Below are 23,751 nucleotides of genomic sequence, written 5' to 3' on the forward strand. Positions count from 1 at the left end.
CTTCTACAAATGACAACCAAATTATGAAAATTAGAACACAAATTTATTGACTGAAAATGCCCATGTAAGAGGTGAGGAAATATCAGGCTAACAGGGCAAGAAACCTGTTGTGGAGAGAGAGGGGAAGAGAGAGAGGGGGGAGGGGGAGGGAGGCAAGACAGAGACAAGGAGGAAGGAGGGAGGGAGGGAAGGATGAAGGAAAGGAGGGAGAGGGATGTTGCTTATAGAAATTATACAAATGACAGTGATACTTCATTGCCTGTACAGTTCCCAATATTCTCTAAAATACAAGAACATCCTCTTCAACTCTTTAGACCAGAACTTTGACAGAGATTGTATGAATCAGGGATTATAAAGGGCCTGCTAACCTTGTGACTAAGGTTATCAGTTGACTTCTTGTGTGCATTTGCCAAAAACCATCATTGAGAACTAAAAACTAACAGGTGATCTTTCTGAAATGGTTCCCTCATGGACTGTAAATCTGAGCCCCTGCACAAAGAGAATGCTCATGCTTCAACAGCAGACAAAATGCTGCCCAAATAGATCAAATGCATGCCAAGAACCCACCTGGCTTGGGATTGGTTGAAGCTGGACACAGTATAGGACTTAGCTTTAAAGGCTGATTGTCATAGATTTTTATTAGTGTGTGTCTGTGTGTGTGTGTGTGTGTGTGTGTGTGTGTGTGTGTGCTTTTTTATGTGCAAGAGAATCATAACTCTTTATTAACTCTTCATTTCTTGTGGTTTAATAAATGATAATATCTGATGATTAGAACACACTGTTTATCACCATGGAATTAAGTAAAAGAATGTCGCTAGTGCTACTTTCACTGTGAGTCAATAAGAAGTCTCACTATTCAAGCTGTTTACCTCTTTGTGAACTAGAGAGGAAGGAATAAAAAAATTAAGAATCTTTATAGAGGCAAATGTGCACACACATAAACATTCAAACATTCATACACCTACACTTGGGCCAGGCCCAACAATCTGCCACAATCAACTCCACAAGTATTTACACATGCTTACATATATGCTTATGCCTATACACATAGATAAATATATATACATTTGAATGGATGGATGAATGGATGGATGGATGGGAGTTAGCTCACCAAGTCAAACCTTTCAACCAATAACTTTCATTCTCTGGTAGTTTTATACTATCTTAGAGAAAATGTTCTTTAGAAAATTACCTCAGAGATTAAATGTTACACAGAATGGGAGTTACAGAGGTTGTTGATATTAAGTTCAAACCTGTTTCATTCTATATTCTTGCTACAAGTTCAAAGCAACAGATTTTACATGACCTTGCTTTCTCATAGTGCAGATGTGTGAAATTATTCTGGAAATTAAATTTTGTCCCAAGTGTACACCCATTTTTAGTGTGATTATGAAAGGTCACTGCATTTCTTATTATGTAGCCTTTGTATATTATGAGGAATGAGCACATTATATTCTTGAATATGACTTTATTGTATCTTTCTATGAACTAAGATCATCTCTAAAACTTTCTTCTAAAATTACTTTAATTAAATGAGAAACTCTATACAATCATTATCTATTTGTCTATATAGTATCACTTGAAGTTAGTACATTCTGGTATGTCTGCAAAAATCTGCTCAAAAGGGTAAATCCATACTTAGTATTTGTTATATTTAATACTGACAGGAAAAACATTAATAGCAGGGATCTTTCCTCAAATATAATCTTCTAGCCTTGCTTGAATAATAAAATCCATCATAGATTTGCAGTCCATGAGGGAACCATTTCATGAAGATCACCTGCTAGTTTTTAGCTCTCATAGATGGTTCTTGGCAAATGCACACAAAAAAATTAACTGCTAACCTTAGCCAAAACAAGGTTAGCAAGCCCTTTATAATCCTTGATTCATAAAATCTCTATCAAAGTTCTGGTCAAAAGGGTTAAAGAGCATGCTCTCATATTTTAGAGAATTTTGGGAACTGTGCAGGCAATGAGCTGTCACTGTCATTTGTTTAATTTTTGTAAGTCACATCTCTGCTCTTCTTGCATGCTCAGGAAATAACTATTCCTTCACATTTCTGGATGGGACTTAAGGACTTAAAATATTGTTAGGTCTAAGAAGATGTTTTTAGGACAGTAATACAAGTTTTGTTAGAAAATGATTTATATACAAAGTCAATATATCACCAAGACAGGAGAGATATATGATGTATTTCTTTAATTACCAAATACTATGTCCTGCATATTGTAAATATTTTGATGCCTTATAGGTTTTATAATTGGATCATAATTTTTATGATTGGATTCAATTTATACTTGAAGAAAATGAATCTTTTATTTGACTGAAAAAGGACAAATTTAGAGAAAATTTCATATGAATAATATGAATGAATCATCTGTCAATTAGAAGACCTATGGCCTCTAGGAAAGGGAAGAATAGAAGGTGGGACATCTGAGAGGCAGAATGAATTCTGTGAGAGAGGCAGGCATGGAAGTTTTACCCGCGATGATGTGACAAGACAGATGATGGTACATGTGCACAGGTAATCAGATATATGACAGTTACTGGTTAAAATAAATGAGTTATTTTAAGTTATGATTTGCTCAGAGAATAACATAGAAACAGGGACAAGGTATTTTTAAGAATATTTTGAGCCTGAGTCTCATTTCTGAGAAAAAGGGAATGTGAAGAAGAACAGACCTAACTTCTACAGAAATAGACAATTTTCTTAATAGGTAATATTTATCAAATGTAAATCACAATTGCATAAACAATCTGAATAGATTTGCAAATATTAAGACAATATAAAGTCATTAAAAGTCACCCAAACCAAAAAAGACCTGTGTCATATGATTTTAACACAAAATGCTCTTAGTTTTTCATAACGTCCTAATGCCAATACTCTTCAAGTAATTCTGTAAAATAGAAACATAAGGAACAGTCCCAAATTCATTTTATGAGTCTATAATACCTAAACCATACAGAGACTCAAGAAAAAAATGAGAATTTCAGACCATTTTCTTTCTTGAATATTAGTGCAAAAATACTCCATCAAATACTAGCAAACTGAAACCAAAAACATATTAAGTAGATCATCCACCATGATCAAGTATGCTTCTTAATGCCAGAAATGCAGGAATGGTTCAACATATAAAAATAATGAAATCATTCTTGAAGATAAAAGGGTTTCAATTTACATACTTAACAATAGTAAAGGCAATATACAAGAAGTCAATATACAATACGATATACAATATAGAACCTAGATCAATTAAAACAGAATGTTAAAGAAATTCTTTTAAAATTAGGGAGAATACAAGTTTTTTCGCTCTAATTGTATTCAATACAGTATTTGATGATTTGATGTTTCAGCTAGAATAAAAGACAAAGGAGATTTTATATATATATATATATATATATATATATATATATATGTAAATAGAAGTCACTGTATGCATAAGCGACTCAAAAATCCTACCAGGAAATTCCTACATGATAAATATTTCCAGTGCATTCAGCGGGTAGAAATTTATTTAAAAAATATGGGTAGTCCTCAAGTATTCAAAGGATAAATAGGCTTTAACTAAATGGAGGAAGAATTTTCTTTCACATTAGCCACAAATAATATTAAATATCTTGGTAATAACACTGCTCAAGCAAGTAAAAAACCTCTATAGCAAGAACATCAAGTTTTTTAAAAAAGAAATTGAAGAAGATGTCAGAAGGAGAGATTCCATGGGCTATAAAATTTACCAAGATTATCATAGCAAAAATAGTTACTTTACAAGAAGCAATGTACAAAGTCAATACAGTTCCCATGAAATTCTAAGACAGGTCTTTACAAAACATAAAAGATCACTACTCAATTTCAAATGAAGAGCAAAAAAACACAGGCTATGCAAAAAAATAAAAGAAAAACAAACAAAAAACAAACAAACAAAAACCAAGTACAATAAAAAAACCTCTTGCTGCATCACCATCCAAGATCCCAAAACTTCCACCAGAGGACTACTAAACTGGCAAAAACCTTCAGCAAAGTGGCTGGGTATAAAATTAACTCAAATATCTCAGTAGCCTTCCTCTAAACAAAAGAGAAACAAGTCAAGAAAGAAATTGGGAAAAGACACCCTTCATAATATTCGCAAATAACTCGGTGTGACTTTAACCAAGCAAGTGAAAGAACTGTATGATAAGACCTTCAAGCCTCTGAAGAAAGAAATTGAAGAAGAGCTCAGAAGAAGGAAGGATCTCCCATGCTCATGGATTGGCAGGATTAATATAGAAAAATGGCCATTTTACCAAAATTGATATACAGATTCAATGCAATCCCCATCAAAATACCAAATCAATTCTTCAGAGAGTTAGACAGAACAATTTGCAAATTCATCTGGAATAAAAAAAACCCAGGTTAACTAAAACTATCCTCAACTATAAAAGGACATCCGGGGGAATCACTGTCCCTGAACTCAAGGAATATAACAGAGCAATAGTCATAAAAACTGCATAGTATTGGTACAGAGACAGATAGATAGACCAGTGGAATAGAATTGAAGACCCATTGTGTACATGTACCACATTTTCTGTATCCATTCCTCTGTTGAAGGGCATCTGGGTTCTTTCCAGCTTCTGGCTATTATAAATAAGGCTGCGATGAACATAGTGGAGCACGTGTCTTTTTTATATGTTGGGGCATCTTTTGGGTATATGCCCAAGAGAGGTATAGCTGGATCCTCAGGCAGTTCAATGTCCAATTTTCTGAGGAACCTCCAGACTGATTTCCAGAATGGTTGTACCAGTCTGCAATCCCACCAACAATGGAGGAGTGTTCCTCTTTCTCCGCATCCTCGCCAGCATCTGCTGTCACCTGAGTTTTTGATCTTAGCCATTCTCACTGGTGTGAGGTGAAATCTCAGGGTTGTTTTGATTAGCATTTCCCTTATGACTAAAGATGTTGAACATTTCTTTAGGTGTTTCTCAGCCATTCGGCATTCCTCAGCTGTGAATTCTTTGTTTAGCTCTGAACCTCATTTTTAATAGGGTTATTTGTCTCCCTGTGGTCTAACTTCTTGATTTCTCTGTATATTTTGGATATAAGGCCTCTATCTGTTGTAGGATTGGTAAAGATCTTTTCCCAATCTGTTGGTTGTCATTTTATCCTAACCACAGTGTCCTTTCCCTTACAGAAGCTTTGCAGTTTTATGAGATCCCATTTGTCGATTCATGATCTTAGAGCATAAGCCATTGGTGTTTTTTTCAGGAAATTTTCTCTAGTGCCCATGTGTTCCAGATGCTTCCCTAGTTTTTCTTCTATTAGTTTGAATGTATCTGGTTTGATGTGGAGGTCCTTGATCCACTTGGACTTAAGCTTTGTACAGGGTGATAAGCATGGATCGATGTGCATCCTTCTACATGTTGACCTCCAGTTGAACCAGCACCATTTGCTGAAAATGCTATCTTTTTTCCATTGGATGGTTTTGGCTCCTTTGTCAAAAATCAAGTGACATAGGTGTGTGGGTTCATTTCTGGGTCTTCAATTCTGTTCCATTGGTCTATCTGTCTGTCTCTGTACCAATACCATGCAGTTTTTATCACTATTGCTCTGTAATACTGCCTGAGTTCAGGGATAGTGATTCCCCCAGAAGTCCTTTTATTGTTGAGGATAGTTTTAGCTATCCTGGGTTTTTTGTTATTCCAGATGAATTTGCAAATTGTTCTGTCTAACTCTTTGAAGGATTGGATTGGTATTTTGATGGGGATTGCATTGAATCTGTAGATCGCTTTTGGTAAAATGGCCATTTTTACTATATTAATCCTGCCAATCCATGAGCATGGGAGATCTTTCCATCTTCTGAGGACTTCTTCAATTTCTTTCTTCAGAGTCTTGAAGTTCTTATTGTACAGATCTTTTACTTGCTTGGTTAAAGTCACACCGAGGTACTTTATGTTATTTGGGTCTATTATGAAGGGTGTCGTTTCCCTAATTTCTTTCTGGGCTTGTTTCTCTTTTGTGTAGAGGAAGGCTACTGATTTATTCGAGTTAATTTTATACCCAGCCACTTTGCTGAAGTTGTTTATCAGCTTTAGGAGTCCTCTGGTGGAATTTTGGGATCACTTAAATATACTATCATATCATCTGCAAATACTGATATTTTGACTTCTTCTTTTCCGATCTGTGTCCCCTTGACCTCCTTTTGTTGTCTGATTGCTCTGGCTAGAACTTCAAGAACTATACTGAATAAGTAGGGAGAGAGTGGGCAGCCTTGTCTAGTCCCTGATTTTAGTGGGATTGCTTCAAGTTTCTCTCCATCAAAAACAATGACTTTACGAAATTCGTAGGCAAATGGTCAGAACTGGAAAATATCATCCTGAGTGAGGTAACCCAATCACAGAAAAACACACATGGTATGCACTCATTGATAAGTGGCTGTTAGCCCAAATGCTTGAATTACCCTAGATGCTAGAACAAATGAAACTCAAGACGGATGATCAAAATGTGAATGCTTCACTCCTTCTTTAACAGGGGAACAAGAATTCCCTTGGGAGGGAATAGGGAGGCAAAGTTTAGAACAGAGGCAGAAGGAACACCCATTCAGAGCCTGCCATACATGTGGCCCATACATATACAGCCACAAAAGTAGATAAGATGGATGAAGCAAAGAAGTGGAGGCCCACAGGACTGGATGTAGACCTCTCCTGAGAGACACAGCCAGAATACAGCAAATACATACGTTAATGCCAGCAGTGAACCCCTGAACTTTGAACGGGACCCATCAGTATTGTTTTTTTCAGCCATTCGGCATTCCGGAGCTGTGAATTCTTTGTTTTGCTCTGAACCTCTTTTTTAATAGGCTTATTTGTCTCCGTGCAGTCCAATTTCGTAAGTTCTTTGTATATTTTGGATATTAGTCCTCTATCAGATATAGGATTGGTAAAGATCTTTTCCCAATCTTTTGGTTTCCTTTTTTCCTGACAGTGCCCTTTGCCATTATAATAGAAGCTTTGCATTTTTATGAGGTCCCATTTGTCGATTTTTCATCTTAGAGAATAAGCCATTTTTGTTCCAATCAGGAAATTTTCCCCAGTGACCATGTGTTCGAGATTCTTCCCCACTTGTTCTTCTATTAGTTTGACTGTATCTGGTTTGATGTGGAGGTTCTCGATTCACTTGGACTTAATCTTTGTACAGGGAAATAAGAATGGATCGATTTACATTCTTCTATATGCTGACCTCCAGTTGAACCAGCACCATTTGTTGAAAATGCAATCTTTTGTCCATTGGATGGCTTTGGCACCTTTTTCAAAAATCAAGTGACCATAGATGTGTGGGTTCATTTCTGGGTCTTCAATTCTATTCCACTGGTCTATCTGCCTGTCTCTGTACTAATACCATAAAGTTTTTATCACTATTGCTCTGTAATTCTGCTTGAGATCAGGGATGGTGATTCCCGCAGATGTTCTTTTATTCTACACAATAGTTTTAGCTTCCCTGAATTTTTTTATTCCAAATGAATTTGCAAATTGTTCTTTCTAACTGTATGAAGAATTAAATTGGAATTTTGATGGGGATTGCATTGAATCTATATATTGCTATTGGTAAAACGGCCATTTTTACTTAATCCTGCTAATCCATGAGCATAGATCTTTCCATCTTCTGAAATTTTCAATTTCTTTCTTCAGAGACTCTAAGTTCTTATAATACAGATCTTTCACTTGCTAGGTTAAAGTTACCCCGAGGTATTTAATATTATTTGGGACTATTATGAATTGTGTAGTTTCCCTAATTTCTTTCTCAACCTGTTTATCCTTTGAGTAGGGGAAGGCTACTGACTTGTTTGAGTTAATTTTATACCTAGGCACATTGCTGAAGTTGGTTACCAGGCTTAGTAGTTCTCTGTTGGCACTTTTGGTGTCACTTAAGCAAATAGTGATATTTTGACTTCTTTCTTTCCAATTTTATCCCTTTCATGTCCTCTTGTCATCTGATTGCTCTGGCTAGGATTTTGAGAACTAAATTTAATAATTAGGGAGAGAATTGGCAGCCTTATCTACTCCCTGATTTTATTGGGATTGCTTCAAGTTACTCTTCATTTAGATTGTTAGCTACTGGTTTGCTGTATATGGCTTTTACTGTGTTTTGGTATGGGCCATGAATTCCTGTTCTTTCCAGGATTTTTATCATGAAGGGGTGTTGAATTTTGTCAAATGCTTTCTCAGCTCCTAATAAAATGATCATGTAGTTCTTATCTTTGAGTTTTTTTATGTAGTGGATTACATTGATGGTTTTCCATATATTGAACCATCCCTGCATCCTTGGGATGAAGCCTAGCTGATCATGACAGATGGTCATTTTAATGTGTTCTTGGATTCAGTTTGCCAGAAATTTATTGAGTATTTTTGCGTCAATATTCATAAGGGAAAGTGTTCTGATGTTCTATCTTTGTGTGGCTTAGGTATAAGAGTAATTGTGGTTTCATAGAAAGAATTTGGTCGTGTTCCATCTGTTACTATTTTGTGGAAAAGTTTGGACAATATTGGTATAAGGTGTTCTATGAAGGTCTGATATGATCCTGCACTAAGGTTAATTTATCTTATCTAGGTGTGCAGTTTATAACCTTATCAATTGGTGGTGAGTTTATTGTTTGGATATATTGCGGATTGAGAATTTAACATATGGATCTGATTATTTGGTTGTCAGAAAAATAAAAAAAAGTCATCTTCCCTGGAGGAGGTCCCTTAACCCTCAATATTGTCAAAAGACAACACCACATAACATAGCCCAGATGCTGAGGCATTTATTGTAACATAACTCTCCCACAAGTTTTTTTTTATTTGTAGAAATAAAAGAGTATAGCTTTTGATAAAGTGCTAATAGCTGTACCCGTGGCAGGGCAAACCAAAGGATGGAATAAGTGGTGTAATGCTGAAAAAATGACATAGAATGATGAGAGAACAGGAAGAGGGTCCAGGAGTAGAGCAGGAGGAGCTACATGGGAGGTACAAGGGGTCAAGGGAGTCAGGTTCTTGAAGCCTAGTTGAGAAAGTGCCCTATCAAAAATGCCAACAGCCTAACATTATATAATTTGCACTGTGTCTTTACTATTAAACCCAAAATGGGGCCTATACAAGACAATACACTAATTTTGTGTTGTTATACCTACAATGGTTTGTTTTAAGCCCTTTCATTTTTACTCAGTTGGGCTAAGTAACCTGTGTATAACACCTATATTTTTTCATATGAAATATTTCTTGATTCATATTTTTAGCCAAATCATCCCAAGAGGAGTTCATCCCTGATCTCTTGCTATTTGTAGTACTGGCTGAAATGATAATGCCTTTGGCTACTGAAGAATATGAACAAACATTTTCCAAGTTGTTTTTCACCTAAATACAGGACCTCAGCTGCAGAGCCAAGAGAAGAAAATAGTTTGGAAATACCAAATGTCATCTAGAAAGCAACAGAAAAACCTTGTAATTATTAGTGTGACAGACTCACTCATCAACAAATTTTAAACTCACATGCTCACAAACTATGACTTGAACATATATCTACTGGATACTTTTTGATCTGCATCAAGCAAACCCATGTAGTAATAGGATGTTCTCTTGGATTTTTATCCAGTTGCTCTTACACCTTCCTAATTTTTTCTGTGTCTTTATAACCTTTAATATCAGTAAATGCTATTACAAAATCACTGAAGCTTTTCACCAAAAAGGTGATGTGGTTATTGGTGCATTTTTCCCAATTCATACTTACTACACAGGGAACAAGATTCCACATTCATTTCTACCATACTATTATGTGGACAATTACCTACAGTAAGTATACTGTTTCATTTTTTTTTTGAGTTCAGAATTATAATTTAGTGGGTGTACTCATTAAACTTAATCTTTGGGGTTTTTATTGTGACAATTTTTATATTAGAGATTCTAATTTTTTCAATTTTATTTTTTTGGGGTTTTTTTCTCAAAAATGTGAAATGAGTTAGGGATATTGACTTTATTCATGTTGCTTTCCTCAGTTGATTCATGACTGTAACTATTTACTGACATCCTGGTATTTCACAATGTCTAAAGAGTTTTAATTTTTATGGGTTTATGGAAACATGATTTAATCTAAATCTGACCTTGTTTTTCATAGAATTTCTGAACTCCAGATTTGTACTTGTGATATTAGATGATATCCCTGACTACAATAAGTTGCCATTGTTATTGTAATATTTAATTGAAGAGGTTGTCTTTTATTATATGCAGTTGGTTCCAGACTTAGGTAGTCACACAGTTGTAAATACTTCTGTTCCCCACAGATATTTAACTTATCTCAAGTTTTGTTATAAATGTTTGTTTACTAATTTTCTTCTCACCTTTACTTTATTTAAATTTATCTTCCATTAGTTTCCATTACCTATTCTAATTTTTATTGATGAGTTCCCTAAAACATAATCACTATAAGGATATTATCTTTGGGATATTTCTTAGCTTGTGTGATATATTCCAGACTAATGGATAGTGTCAGACAAGTCTGACTGAATTAGATAGAAATATTAGTGCATGAAGGAAATGAGAAGTGTTTATCCTAATTAGAAATTCCTATCTTGAAGACTTTATTTTATTTGTACTGATCCAGGAAGTAAGGCCCTAAATAGAGTAATAACACTTGTAAGTCTCTATGAGCATAGGAAGAAATGTATTGGGTGTCATCAAATGGTAAATGACCAAATGAAATATATGTGCTTGACATTGCTATACATTTTGTCAAAACTTAACTATGAAGTAATTAAATCTAAAAGATAGTGGAGGAGAAAAATGTTAAGATGTAAAAGTAAATTGAATATTTTATTATTTTGACAGATTTATTTTTAAAAGTTGTAACAGCATTTATGGCTATCTAAGATTTACTATTTGGATAAACTATGTTTGGTCTAATTTTTATAGCAATAATATTTCTAAAATAATATCATAGTTTTCTTATACGCATAACAGATGTGGCAAGTTTGGATGTTGAGTGAGGCCTTTTCTACTCTATCATAATTAATGCTCTGTATGAGTTCATTTTTCTTCTGCCCTTTATATCAAGTATTCATACACCACTGTGGATTGGTATATGCTTGACTTTATATTGTGCAACATCAAGCCCTTTTCTGACAATATTATATTTTCAGTTATGTGAGCATTAGTGTCCAACTAGTTCACTATTAACAGGAGGAATTTTTTCCAGTCAAAAATGTTTACAGGGTCATAGATTCAGAAAAAATAAACCAACAAACTAAATTTGTGACAGCAATATAATGGATTTTATTAAACAGTATCAACAGAATTATCTTATACAACTCATTCATCACATGTAATTTTCTAATGTAGCATTGACCACAAAAAGGCATATATTACACAAAAATGAGAATCTTTTTAGCCTTTTCATTAATCCTTTATTTACCTGATTGGAATGTTCTACGCATTTCAAGGTATGAACATTCTTTATTCTCTTCAATTCATATTCCTTATTGGTTTTCTGAGCTTAAATGCATTCCTATTGGTTATTAAGTTTACATAAATGATCTTTTTCTTTAGTCTATCATAATATAATAGGTGGATAGTGAGCATTTTTGTTTTGTAGAGTGTTCATTAATAATATTTAATAAATTTTGAGAGAAAAGTGGCTTTTACCATTGACATATTCATGGGAGAGTATTTTCACACTTGTTATCACATTCCATTATTTGTGTATCCACATACTTTTGATGCAACTCACATTTTCATGTGAAAATAAAACTGTTAAAATAAATGATCCCATTCTACAGTGATTGTGCTAAGATCAAATTCAGGCTCTCTGAACCAGCAGCAGGATCATGCACTGGTTAGGATATTTTGTTGACTAATATATTGAATACTTTCATTGATCTATCTAGTATAATTCCAAATCAAATTGAGAAATTCCTTTGATGTTTTGGAGGGTGAGCTAACTTCATTCACAACAATTAAAATATGTGTTTAAACTTATACTTCAAAGTGGATTTCATCAACTGTATAACCATATCGTATGTACATTGCTTGATAAAAACCAATATATTAGGGCTGAGGATTTAGCTCAATGGTAGAGCACTTACCTAGCATGTACAAGGCCCTGGGTTCAGTCCTCAGCTCAGAAAATGAAGACAAAATTAACAAAAACCAATGTATTGTAAGAATACATTCCTTGACAATTTAGATTTAAATAGATTGTATTATTTCTTTAAGTTCATGTACTATTATGAGCAATTCACCATTGTAATAGATAAACATTTATGTTGATAGGTTATTTTAAAATATTTTACTATATTATGTGTTTTTACACGTATTTCACATTTTATACTTATTGTTCAAAGTACATGAAGGGTCTCCTTTGATTAGAAATTATCTATATTCAGTCCCTGAAAATAATACAACTTTATTATTATTATTTTCAATTGCAGAAATATTTGAAACCAAAAATATATACAATCAAACAAATGTGGATTACATTTACACCACATTGAAAAACCAATAAAATTTCCATTGCAAATTTTTTTCAGAATTTCAAATGTAGATAATACCATCTTGAATTGGTTCTACTATGTCTTACCTTATCCATTTTTGCAAGGAATATGGCTCCAATATTAACTATATTATAATTCTGCATTTCAGTTATGTGTTTTTTCAAACAACAAAGAAAACTGGATTTGAATTTTCAGTCATTTCCTCCATGGCATTTAATTTATATTGAATATAAATATCCATTGTTGGTGTCTCTCCTGTTTTAGCCACTTGCTTTCATTCTGTTCCATTTTGTGCTTTTCATTGGCACTCAGGTTTTCTTTACTATATACCTTTTTCCATAGTGTTTTTTTCTAAGAAATGTGTAATCAGCAGAAGTATATTCCAACAAAGCCAGAAATACAAGCACAAGCATCTTATATGCTATACACTAACCTTTATTGTGCAAGTGTACTCTGCAAGATCTCCCTGAGATAAGTACTGATGGCCCTTATTTGTCAACACTGGAAGGATTATTTTACCATTCATCTTATAGAGATATATGTGTGCATCAGATGAAAACATCCACTAACATATCAGATCTTTGTAGATTTGTAGACTTGTAAAACCTAATCTAAGCCAAAATATATGTAAAATTGAATTATGTAATAATTCATCTTATTTTATTGCAATTGGAGGAATAAACAAAGAGTGATATTTTCTAAGTATTTGGTGAAAATTTTATGCTGCAAAAATGTATTAAAAGAATTTTTTGGTTTCTAATGTTTCCAAGTGTTTTGTCTGTATATTGTGCAGTCATTATAATTCTTCATACAGTTTTAACAATTCCCAGTAATTTACTTTTTCTGAGCATTCAGAACATTACATTTAAATTTACTAAATCCCCTATTTCTTGACATATTCAAAGTGTTGAAACCTCAACAATTATACACATTCAAAAATGTATGGCACTTTACATATATTAATAAAAATAAATTTCCATTCAGTAATTGAGATACAAAACTCAAATTCTCTGTGGTAAGGAGTGATAAATAATCAGAGTACAATAGTTTTGTTCCTACCATAGCTTTGTCTTTTATTGAGTGTGCCTACCATTCTTAGCACAAATATTATTTTCCTTTTTCCTTGGTCTTACTTAAAAATTTGTCCTGAACGAGAGTCTATGACCCTGAGAATTGCTCTATTTTATTTAACTCTAATTTTTCCATCATATCTCTGCTTGAATAATATGTCAGGCTCCCATGCTGTTAACCACTCCCAATGGCTTTTATCATCCTAACTTTAATTTTCTACTAGGCAGTTACTAATGTTGAAAGTTTACTCATCTTTAGATTTTTCAGAAAAAAGTCTAGTGAAATTGTTTAGTGTTTAAAAACCTTTTTAGTCTGTATAATTTCATTTGCACGTATACTTTCAGGGTTGGATGCTTGGTATGAAATAAGAAATTGGTGTATGCTTATAGAATAGCATATCTTGGGAAGACTATTTCATAACATTTCTTAGTTACCTACAAGTGTGTGTGGGTATGTGTGGGGGGTGTCGATAGAGTTGAGTCCTCCAGTGAAATAAAAAAATTCAGTGAATTTAAAAATAAAAAAAGATTTTTAATGGAGCAAAGAAAAGGGCAAATTAATGCAATTTTACGATATTCTGAGAAAAAGAAGTAAAAAAAGAATTTTCATTACAAACATATTTATTACATACAATGTGCTTTGAAAATTGGATATGCAAAGATAAAGTAGAATGTGTTTTACTAAAGTTTGAGCTTCTCATTGCATTATTTCTGGAGAGATATTGCTCCTCTGATTTCTGTAGTATAAAGTACAAAATAGTAAATGTTGCTCAATTATATACATGTGAAGAATTTTCAAAAATCATCGGTATCTTTAAATGTATATATATATGTACATATATATATATATATATATATGAATGGGAAATTGTCATGAATCATTTTTCTCACAATTAGCCATTCTATTTAATATGTTTCCATTGGACAATGTTATTTTTCAATTCTAATTTTTATTATTTACATTTTAATTTTTAATTTTTATGTGCTGATTTTCTTTTTTAACAGTTTTTATTATTTTATTTATTTACATTTAATAGGTTTTACATTATTTACATTTCATTACATTCCCACTGCTTGTATGATGGTGCTCTTCCGCTCAACTACCAACTTCTGCATCCCTACATTGGCATTCCCCTACACTGGGCCATTGAGACTTCACAGGATCAAGGACCTCTCCTCCTTTATGTCCACCAAGTCTATCCTCTGTAACATATGTGACTGGAGCCCTGGGTCCTTCTGTGTGTATTTGGTAGGTAGTTTTGACCCAGGGAGTTCTGGGGGATCTGGTTGATTGTGATTCATTCTGTGAGGTTACAAACCCCATCAGTTCTTTCAGTGCTTTCCTTAACTCCTCCATTGGTGATGCCCTGCTCCGTTCAATGGTAGGTTGGGAAAATCTGCCAGTGTATTTGGCAGGCTCTGCCAGAGCCTCTCATAAGAAAACTAATTTAGGTTCATATCAGTAAACATTTCTTGGCATCCACGATAGTGTCTGGGTTGGTATTTGTGTTTGGGAAGGATCCTCAGAAGGGCAGTCTCTGGATGACCTTTCCTTCAGTCTCTTCCACATTTTATTTCCTTATTTTCTTCCTTAAGTATTTTGTTCCACCTTCTAAGAAGGACTGAAGCATTCACACTTTGGTCTTCCTTCTTCTTGACCTCCATGTGATCTGTGAAGAGTATCCTGGGAATTACGAGATTTTGGGCTTATACCCACTTATCAGAGAGTGCATACCATGTGTGTTCTTTGCTGACTGGATTACCACACAGAGGATGGTATTTTCCAGGTCTGTCTATTTACCTATAAATTTCATGAAGTCATTCTTTTTAATAGCTGAGTAGTATTCCAATGTGTAACTGTAAAACATTTTCTGTATCCAATCATCCATTGAGGGTCTTCTGGGTTTCTTCTAGTTTCTGGCTACTATAAATAAGGATTCTATGAACATAATGTAGCACGTATCCTTGTTATATGTTTGAGCATCTTTTGGGTATATGACCAGGAGTGTTATAGCTGGGTCCTCAAGTAGTACTATGTCTAATTTTCTAAAGAACTAACAGACAGATTTCAAAAGTGGTTGTACCAGTTTGCAATCACATTAAAAATGGATGAGTGTTCCGTATTCTCCACACCTCACTAGCATATGTTGTAATCTGAGTTTTTGGTCTCAGGCATTGTGACTAATATTAGGTGGAATCTCAGGGTTGTTTTGATTTGCATTTCCCTGATGACTAAAGATGTTGAACATTTCTTTATGTGCTTCTTGCCCATCCAATAGTCCTCAGTTAAGAAGTCTTCCTTTAGCTTTGTACTGCATTTTTAATAGGATAATTTGATTCTCTGGAGTCTAACTTCTTGACTTCTTTGTATGTATTGGATATTAGCCATCTATTGGATGTAGAATTTGTAAAGATCTATTCCCAATATGTTGGTTGGTATTTTGTCTTATTGACAGTGTCCTTTGCCTAACAGACGTTTTTCAATTTTATGAGTTTCCAATTGTTGATTGCTAATTTTAGGTCATAAGCCATTGGTGTTTGGTACAGGAAATTTTTCCCAGTGCCCATGTGTTTGAGGGTCTTCCCCAATTACTTTCTATTAGGTTAAGTATATTTGGTTTTATGTGGAGGTTCTTGATCCACTGGGACTTGAGCTTTGTACAAGGTGATAAGAATGGATCTGTTTGCATTCTCCTACATGCTGACCTCCAGTTGAACCAGTATCATTTGCTGAAAATGCTATCTTTTTTCCATTGGATGGTTTTACTTCCTTTGTTAAAGATCAAGTGACTCTAGGTGGGTGGGTACATTTCCTTTCTTCAATTCTTTTCCACTGCTCTATCTGCCTGTCTCTGTACCAATACCATACAGTTTTTATCACTATTGCTCTGTAAGACTGCTTGAGGTCTGCGTTGCTGATTGCCCCAGAAGTTCTTTTATTGTTGAATATAGTTTTCACTTTCCTAGGTTTTTTGTTATTCCAAACGAATTTACAAATTGTTCTTTCTAATTCTGTGAAGAATTAAGTTTGAAATTTGAATCTGTAGATTGCTTTTGGTAAAATGCCCATTTTTACTATATTAATCCTGCCAATCCATGAGCATGTGAGGTCTTTCCATCTTTGGAGATCTTCTAGGATTTTTTTCTTCATAAACTTGAAGTTCTTGTCATACAGAACTTTCACTTGCTTGGTTAGAGTTACACCGAAATATTTTATGTTTTTTTGACTATTGTGAAAGGTATCATTTCCCTAATTTCTTTGTCAACCTGTTTATCCTTTGAGTAGAGGAAGGCTCTGCTTTAATTTTATACCCAGCCATTTTGTGAAGTTGGTTATCAGGCTTAGTAGTTCTCTGATGGAAATTTTGGGGTCACATAAGTATACTATTATATCATCTGCAAATAGTGATATTTGTATTCCTTTGACCTCCTTCCCTTGTCTGATTGCTCTGGCTAGGACTTTGAGTACTATGTTAAAAATCAGGAGAGAGTGGGCACCCTTGTCTAGTCCCTGATATTAGTGAGATTGATTCCAGTTATTCTCCATTTTGTTTGATGTTTGTTACTGGTTTGCTATATATTTTCTTTATTACACTTAGGTATGAGCCTTGAATACCTGATCTTTCCAAGACATTTATCATGAATGGGTATTGAGTTATGTCAAATGCTTTCTCAGCATCTAATGAGAGGATCTTTTTTTTTCTTTTGAGTTTGTTTGCATAGCAGATTACTTTAATGGATTTCCATTTAATGAACCATCCCTGCATCCCTGCGATGAAGCCTACTTGATCATAATGCATGGTTATTTTGATGTATTCTAGGATTCAGTTTTTGAGAAATTCATTGAGTATTTTTGCCTTGATATTCATATGGGAAATTGGTCTGAAGTTCTCTTTCATTGTTGGGTCTTTGTGTAGTTCAGGTAGAAGTGTAACATGGCTTCATAGAAGGAATTGGTTAGTGTTCCTTCTGTTTCTATTTTGTGGAATAGTTTGTACAGCATTGGTATGAGTTCTTTTATGAAGTTCTGATAGAATTCTGCACTAAATCCATCTGGTTCTGGGCTTTTTTAATTGGAAGACTTTTAATAATTGCTTCTATTTCTTTAGGAGGTATGGGACTATTTGGAAGGTTTATCTGATCCTGATTTTACTTTGATACTGGGTATCTATCTAGGAAAATAAGGATAAGGGGTATATGGATTGGAAACTGGGAAAGAGAAAAACATTTAAAATGTAAATAAAAATATCCCACAAAAAAGATTCCTTATACCTGATAAAAAGAGAAAATCTTAACCATAATAATTTATATCTATAAGCAAATTAACATATTTTTCATATTCTCCAAAGTTTCATTTTAGTCCTAAATCTACCCTCTCTGCCCTTATCTTTCTACCCATAAAATTTTAAGTTTAATACTGTTCTCTTCATTCAAGCATGCCTTTCTGATTTGCAACTACTGTTGAGTTGGTACAATTTGAGAATATGATTTGCTTACCATAGATCAGATTATTGAAGAAAAGTTGACTCTTCTTAAAGAAGTTATCAGGTTGGAATATTTTTCAGCTTTGAGTAGAAATGGCTACTGTAGACTTGTGTGTTTGAATGCTTGGCCCATAGTGAAAAGGGATATTAGGAGGTTTGGCCTTGTTTGACTAGATATGGTCTTCATGAAAGAAGCCTCTTAATAGACCTTAGTGTGGTTTACAGGCCTATAAAACAAAACCCTGTCCATGTTCTTCATTTCTGCTGCTTGTGGATGAAATGTAGACCTCTCACCTCCTTTGCTAAGATCATGTCTGCTTTCACACTACCATGTTTCCCACCACAATAAATTGGATAAAACTTCTCAAACTGTAAGACAGCCCCAATTAAATCTTCACATACATAAGAGTTCCTATGGTCATTATCTCTCTTCACAACACTAAAACAAAACTATTATAGAAACTGTTACCAGAGATGCAGGGATGGGGTTATTGTTATGATAAGTAATGTTTCATTTGTTTATGTGTTTGTTTGTTTGTTTGTTTGTCTAGAGATATATTGACATTGAATTTGGCTTAGGAAAACATTTAAGTGCTTGAAGTGTTGGTTAATGAACCATTCTAAAATTAAATTTAAAAAAAGTGGTGTTGAGTGTGACTTGACCTTGGAATTGCTGCATCAACTGGTTTCAGAAGAGACTAATTTTAATGTGTTTCTAAGAAACTGTTCTTGTGATATTTTGTCAATGAATGTTGCCACTTCTTGGTCTTAAACCAAAGGAATCTGCCTGACCATAAAGTGAATAGTTATAAATTAATCCCTTTTGCTGGAAGAAATCTAAACATGGCCTAGTATTGACTCTGTTGTCTGTCTATTAATGTTCACTCTTATGAAGATTTAAAATGAAAAATAGAAAGTTAAGGAAGAAAATCACAAAATGTACAGATCTAAGAAGTGGAATGCAGCTAAATCCTATGTTCAAATAAATAAAGTGATTATCTGAAAGCACTGTGTTAAATGGAATAAAGAAAGTTGGGACCTCAGGGCAAGATTCTACCTAGTTAAGCTACCAACTTGTATAAATGGATTAAAGAAAAACTTAGAGTTGATATTTTGGTTTATACCTTTAATTCCTGCTTTTGCATCTCAGAGGTTAGGGACTTCCTGGAATACAGATTGAGGTTCAGGATATACAAATGTAGTAAAAAAAACTGCAGTTAAAACAACAAAAACAAAACAAACAATAAAATTAATGCCGGTCAAGATTTAATTGAACACATGGGGTATGCTCCAATCCTATCATGTAGCAGAACTTGACATTTTAAACAATGTGGTCCTGAAATTAGAGTCAAGGGATAGAAGGAATAGATTATGGTATTTTTCTTTCTTTCCTTTCTTTCTCTTTTTCTTTCTTTTTTTCTTTCTTTCTTTCTTTCTTCCTTTCTTTCTTTCTTTTTTTTTTTTGAGGTTCACAAAAGTTTTTAAATCCAGGAGTATAACAGGGATGTCCATGGATGGAGACTCAAAGAAGCCATTATGTTAAGTTCTAAAGGACCACCCTGAATTGCCTTGGAGATACCATAATATTGAACGTGATAGATTTCTGGCCTGCTTGCCAAGGAGCATTGCCAAAATGGAATAGAGCCCAAGAGAAAGCTGTGTTTTGCAGTCAACAAAAATGAAATGAATTAGTGACCTGAGAAGCATGTTGTCATCCTGCTGGGAGACTGTCTTGTCTATAATGGGCTGAAGTGGTACAAAGTATTGGACTTAGGTCAGAAAAAAGATGATCCCTGGCCTTTAAGTGCACCAACTATACTAGGTGCTAAAACTGATTGCTTCTAAAAATCTAAAATCTTTTTTGATTATTTTGAGAGTCAAAGCGCCTAGCTTGCCCTGTTTCTAAACAGCAGGGGATTAAGTAAAACAGTCCTTTGTTCTTTTTCCACAGTTCATCTGCATCCAGTGCCCCAAAGTTAGGAGTTTGTTTAACTCCTTGTCAGCTAGAGAAAGCCATTCACATGAAAAAATAAAAGACACTTTGAAATGAGGGTCTAATCATTATTTCAAGGAAAAAGTAAGGGAGGGGGGAACCTATGAGACTATTTGCTAATTTATTCCTGTTATTCTCAGTTCTTGTACATTTTCTCAGAATACGTGCTAACATCTTATTTATTTCAAAATTTCACCACAAGTTTAAACATAAATTCAAATCATAAATTGAATAAGAACCTTACAAGACAGACTTTACATGTGCTTCCATTAAGGTTAGATACCTAGGTAGACATTCATTACCTCTCACTAGCACCACAGCTCCATTGAGAATATAAAAACATAATTCTTATATCTAAGTTAACATGGAAGTTTTGCATAGATAAACCCTGTCAATATTTTATCTTCTGTCCTTGCACATACAATAAATCCTTCTTTCTCAGTTCACGGCCTTAGTTAGTTGTTTTACAGCCTAAACAAATGTATTACTATGTTGTAAACACTGCTTTCTGATTCAGAAGCAATTTACTCCTGAAATATGAAGTTTGGTGGAGTTCCAATTGCAGGTTTCATATCAGAGGGACCTCTAATATGAAATCATAATTACAAAGGGCTAAATATTTACCAGTATAATTTTAGGAATCCTTATAGAATTAGTAAGAATTAAAAAAATCATCATATAACATGACTACAAGACAGTGCAAATTCATTTATCTGTAGAAGATAGGCCCACCCTGTACAATGGGCTAGTACCCAGGGATAATAAGATTAATTTTTTAAAGAAAGGAAAGTCCTATCTGTTGCAGAAATCCAGTTCTGAGATTTGTCATTCAGGCCTCCCCTGAAAGAGCTGATCCATTGTTGCTCCATATTGAGAGATGTCTGAAAGATCATCTGCTAGCCTGTAGCATCTCCTAGATGGCCCCAATACCATGACGATGCAGAATTTGGAGATAACTCAGCTTGGTTTTGTTTTTGTTTTTTGTTTGTTTTTCAATTTTCTGATCTGTTATTTCTTGCTATCTTCTTTTACTTCTAATTTGTAATGGTAGTGTATACTGTGTGCCATTCTACATTGGAAGTAAGTGACCTACTTTTGTAATTTGATTTTATCGGGAATTATATATAAGAAATTGCATGAATCTCAGAAAAACTTCAATCTTTGGACTTTAAATAAATTTGAGGGTGTTTTAGACCATAGGAACTTTTTAAGTTGGACTAAATTTACTTGGAATTCTGTATCACTACAAGCATATGAGAGTCAAAGAATTGAATGCAGTGGTTTGGACAGGAATGACCCCAGTATTGTGTTTAAAAGTCTTGCCCATAGAGAGTCACTATTAGTAGGTGTGGCCTTGTTGATATAGGTGTGGATATACTAGCGGAAATCTGTCATTGTGTTTGCAGGTTTAAAGGTCTAGAAAACTCAGGTCTGGCCAATGTCTCTCAGATTCCCATTTTGGTGGCATTGGTTCAGAAGTATACCTCTCAGGTCCATGTTGAATTACTTTTCTTTCTGTATACTTCTATGCATCCTACCATGACAATGTTAAATTAAATCTCTGAAATCATGAGCTAGCCTTCAATTAAGTGTTTTCCTTTATGAGAACAACCATGAATATTATGTCTCTTTACAGCAGCAATCTCTAACTAAATATAATACTTCTTAGTCAGGGGTTTGATTTTGTGTCTACCTCCATTCTTCATGCTGGTGTTTTGTATCATTAGAGCATACCCAGATCATAGCAGGTTGTTTTGTTTTCTCTGAGATTATAAGTATAATGCTCCTGTCATATTGAGAAATCATGTTTTTTCCCTGACATTATTCACAAGCTCTGATTATTAGCATCTTTCCACTGTTCTTCTTCAAACTTTTTAAAAATTTTTTTTAAAATTATTTTATGTATTTAAATCCCAAATGTTCCCTCCTCATCTCCCTTCACACAGTTCTTTCCTTCATGTTGCAACACATTTGCCTCAGAGAGGTATTCCCTGGAATCCCCCCTCCCTGGAGCCTTAATTCTCTACAGGGTTAGGCCACATAAGGCATTTCTCTAGTACATACGTGCCAAGGATCTCAGACCAACCCATGTATGTTCTTTAGCTTGTGTTTTAGTCTCTGGCAGCTTCTAGGAATCCATGTTGGTTAACAATATTAGTATTCCTACTGAGTTGCCATCTGCTTCAGTTCCTTCATTTGTTCCCGAAAATCTTCCATAAGGGTCATTACCTCAGACAAGTGCTTCGCTATATCTGCATCTGTCTCAGTCAGCTGCTGGTCAAGTATCTCAGAAGATAGCCATGCCAGGCTCCTGACTGTAAGCATAACATAGCATCATTAGTAGTATTTTTGCAACACTCCTGAACACCTGCAAGAGCCCATTTCCATTCATTCTCCTGGCCTTCTGGGCTTCTCTTTTATTTCCATGCTTACCTAATCGTACCCACCACCCCCCTCATCAACCACCATGTTAATCCCTCATTCTGTCTCCTATGATTATTTTGTTCCTTCCTCCTATGTAGGTTTGAAGCATCCTCATTTGAGCATTATTTGCTGTTTAAATTCTCATGGTCAGTGGGGTTTATCATGGGCTTTCCTGTATTTTATGTTAATATCCACTTGTTATTACATATCATGAATGTTCTTTTGAGTCTGGGTTACCTCACTCAAGATGATATTTTCTAGTACCATCCACTTGCCTGCAAAATTCATGATGCTCTTGCTGAATAGTATTTCATTGTGTAAATGACCCACATTTTTTATATTATTCTTTGGTTAAGGGAATCTGGCTGCTTCAATTTTCTAGCTACTACAAATAAGGCTGTTATGAACATAGTGAAGTATGTGTCCTTATCATATTGTGGTACATCTTTTAAATATATGTCTGGGAGTGTTATAGCTGGGACTTCATATAGAACTATTTCAATTTTCTGTTGAACCACCAGAAATCCAAGAACCCCTATTATGTCCTAGCAGATCTCCTATTATGAATGAAAATGATTCTTAATTTGTAGACAGTTTTTATTAGACCTGCTTCTAAAAGATAAAGTATGCTTTGTACAAGTGCGATTAGAGAATGGTAATGCTAAATTATCTTTCCTAACTCTAATACATTTATCCAATCTAGTTCCAAATACTCATGGTGAAGAAATTAAATTATGTATTTCATAGAAAATAGATAACTACAAAATTTGTTGTACAAATATATAGGCATGTGAGGTAAAGGTAACATGTCTTTTGTACATTTATGCCATTTACACAGGTATAATTTTAAAAACTACCAGTATATTCTGGCTCTGATATTTGCCATTGAAGAGATCAATGAAAACCCCAATCTTTTATCCAATATATCTCTTGGATTTGATTTCTACAATGTCAGATTCACTGAGAAGGACACACTTATGAATGCCTGTATTTGGCTCACAGCACATAGAGAGAAATATATTTTACCTAATTACAAATGTGGAAAAAAGCATTTTACTGCTGCACTCACAGGAACATCGTGGACTACATCTGCCCAAATGGGCACATTATTTCAACTGTTTAAATTTCCCCAGGTGAGAAAACATGGAGTTTAGCAACTGGGAATTGGGAGTGCTTTGTTGATGTTATATGTGTCTTTAAAATTAAAAAAGAGATACTTGAATTATTCAAACATCAACGCAAATACTCAAACACATCAAGATCAACTCACATTTTTCTTGCTTGCAGAA

General features: G+C 34.3%; 1 protein-coding gene across 3 annotated transcripts in view; it reads left to right on the plus strand.

Annotated features, from left to right (window-relative positions):
• Nucleotides 1–9,577: 9,577 nt before the first annotated feature.
• The window catches only part of Vom2r8 (vomeronasal 2 receptor, 8), a 39,648-nt gene continuing 25,474 nt past the window's right edge, over nt 9,578–23,751 (plus strand). For all 3 annotated transcript variants that reach the window (NM_001099464.1, XM_087590438.1, XM_087590449.1), the window contains exons 1-2: nt 9,578–9,798; nt 23,301–23,595. In NM_001099464.1, coding sequence (NP_001092934.1) covers nt 9,578–9,798; nt 23,301–23,595 — 516 coding nt within the window. The remainder of the gene's footprint in view (nt 9,799–23,300; nt 23,596–23,751) is intronic.

Source organism: Rattus norvegicus, chromosome 1 (genome assembly GCF_021556685.1).
Source record: "Rattus norvegicus strain SHRSP/BbbUtx chromosome 1, alternate assembly SHRSP_T2T, whole genome shotgun sequence".
Lineage (NCBI taxonomy): Eukaryota > Metazoa > Chordata > Mammalia > Rodentia > Muridae > Rattus > Rattus norvegicus.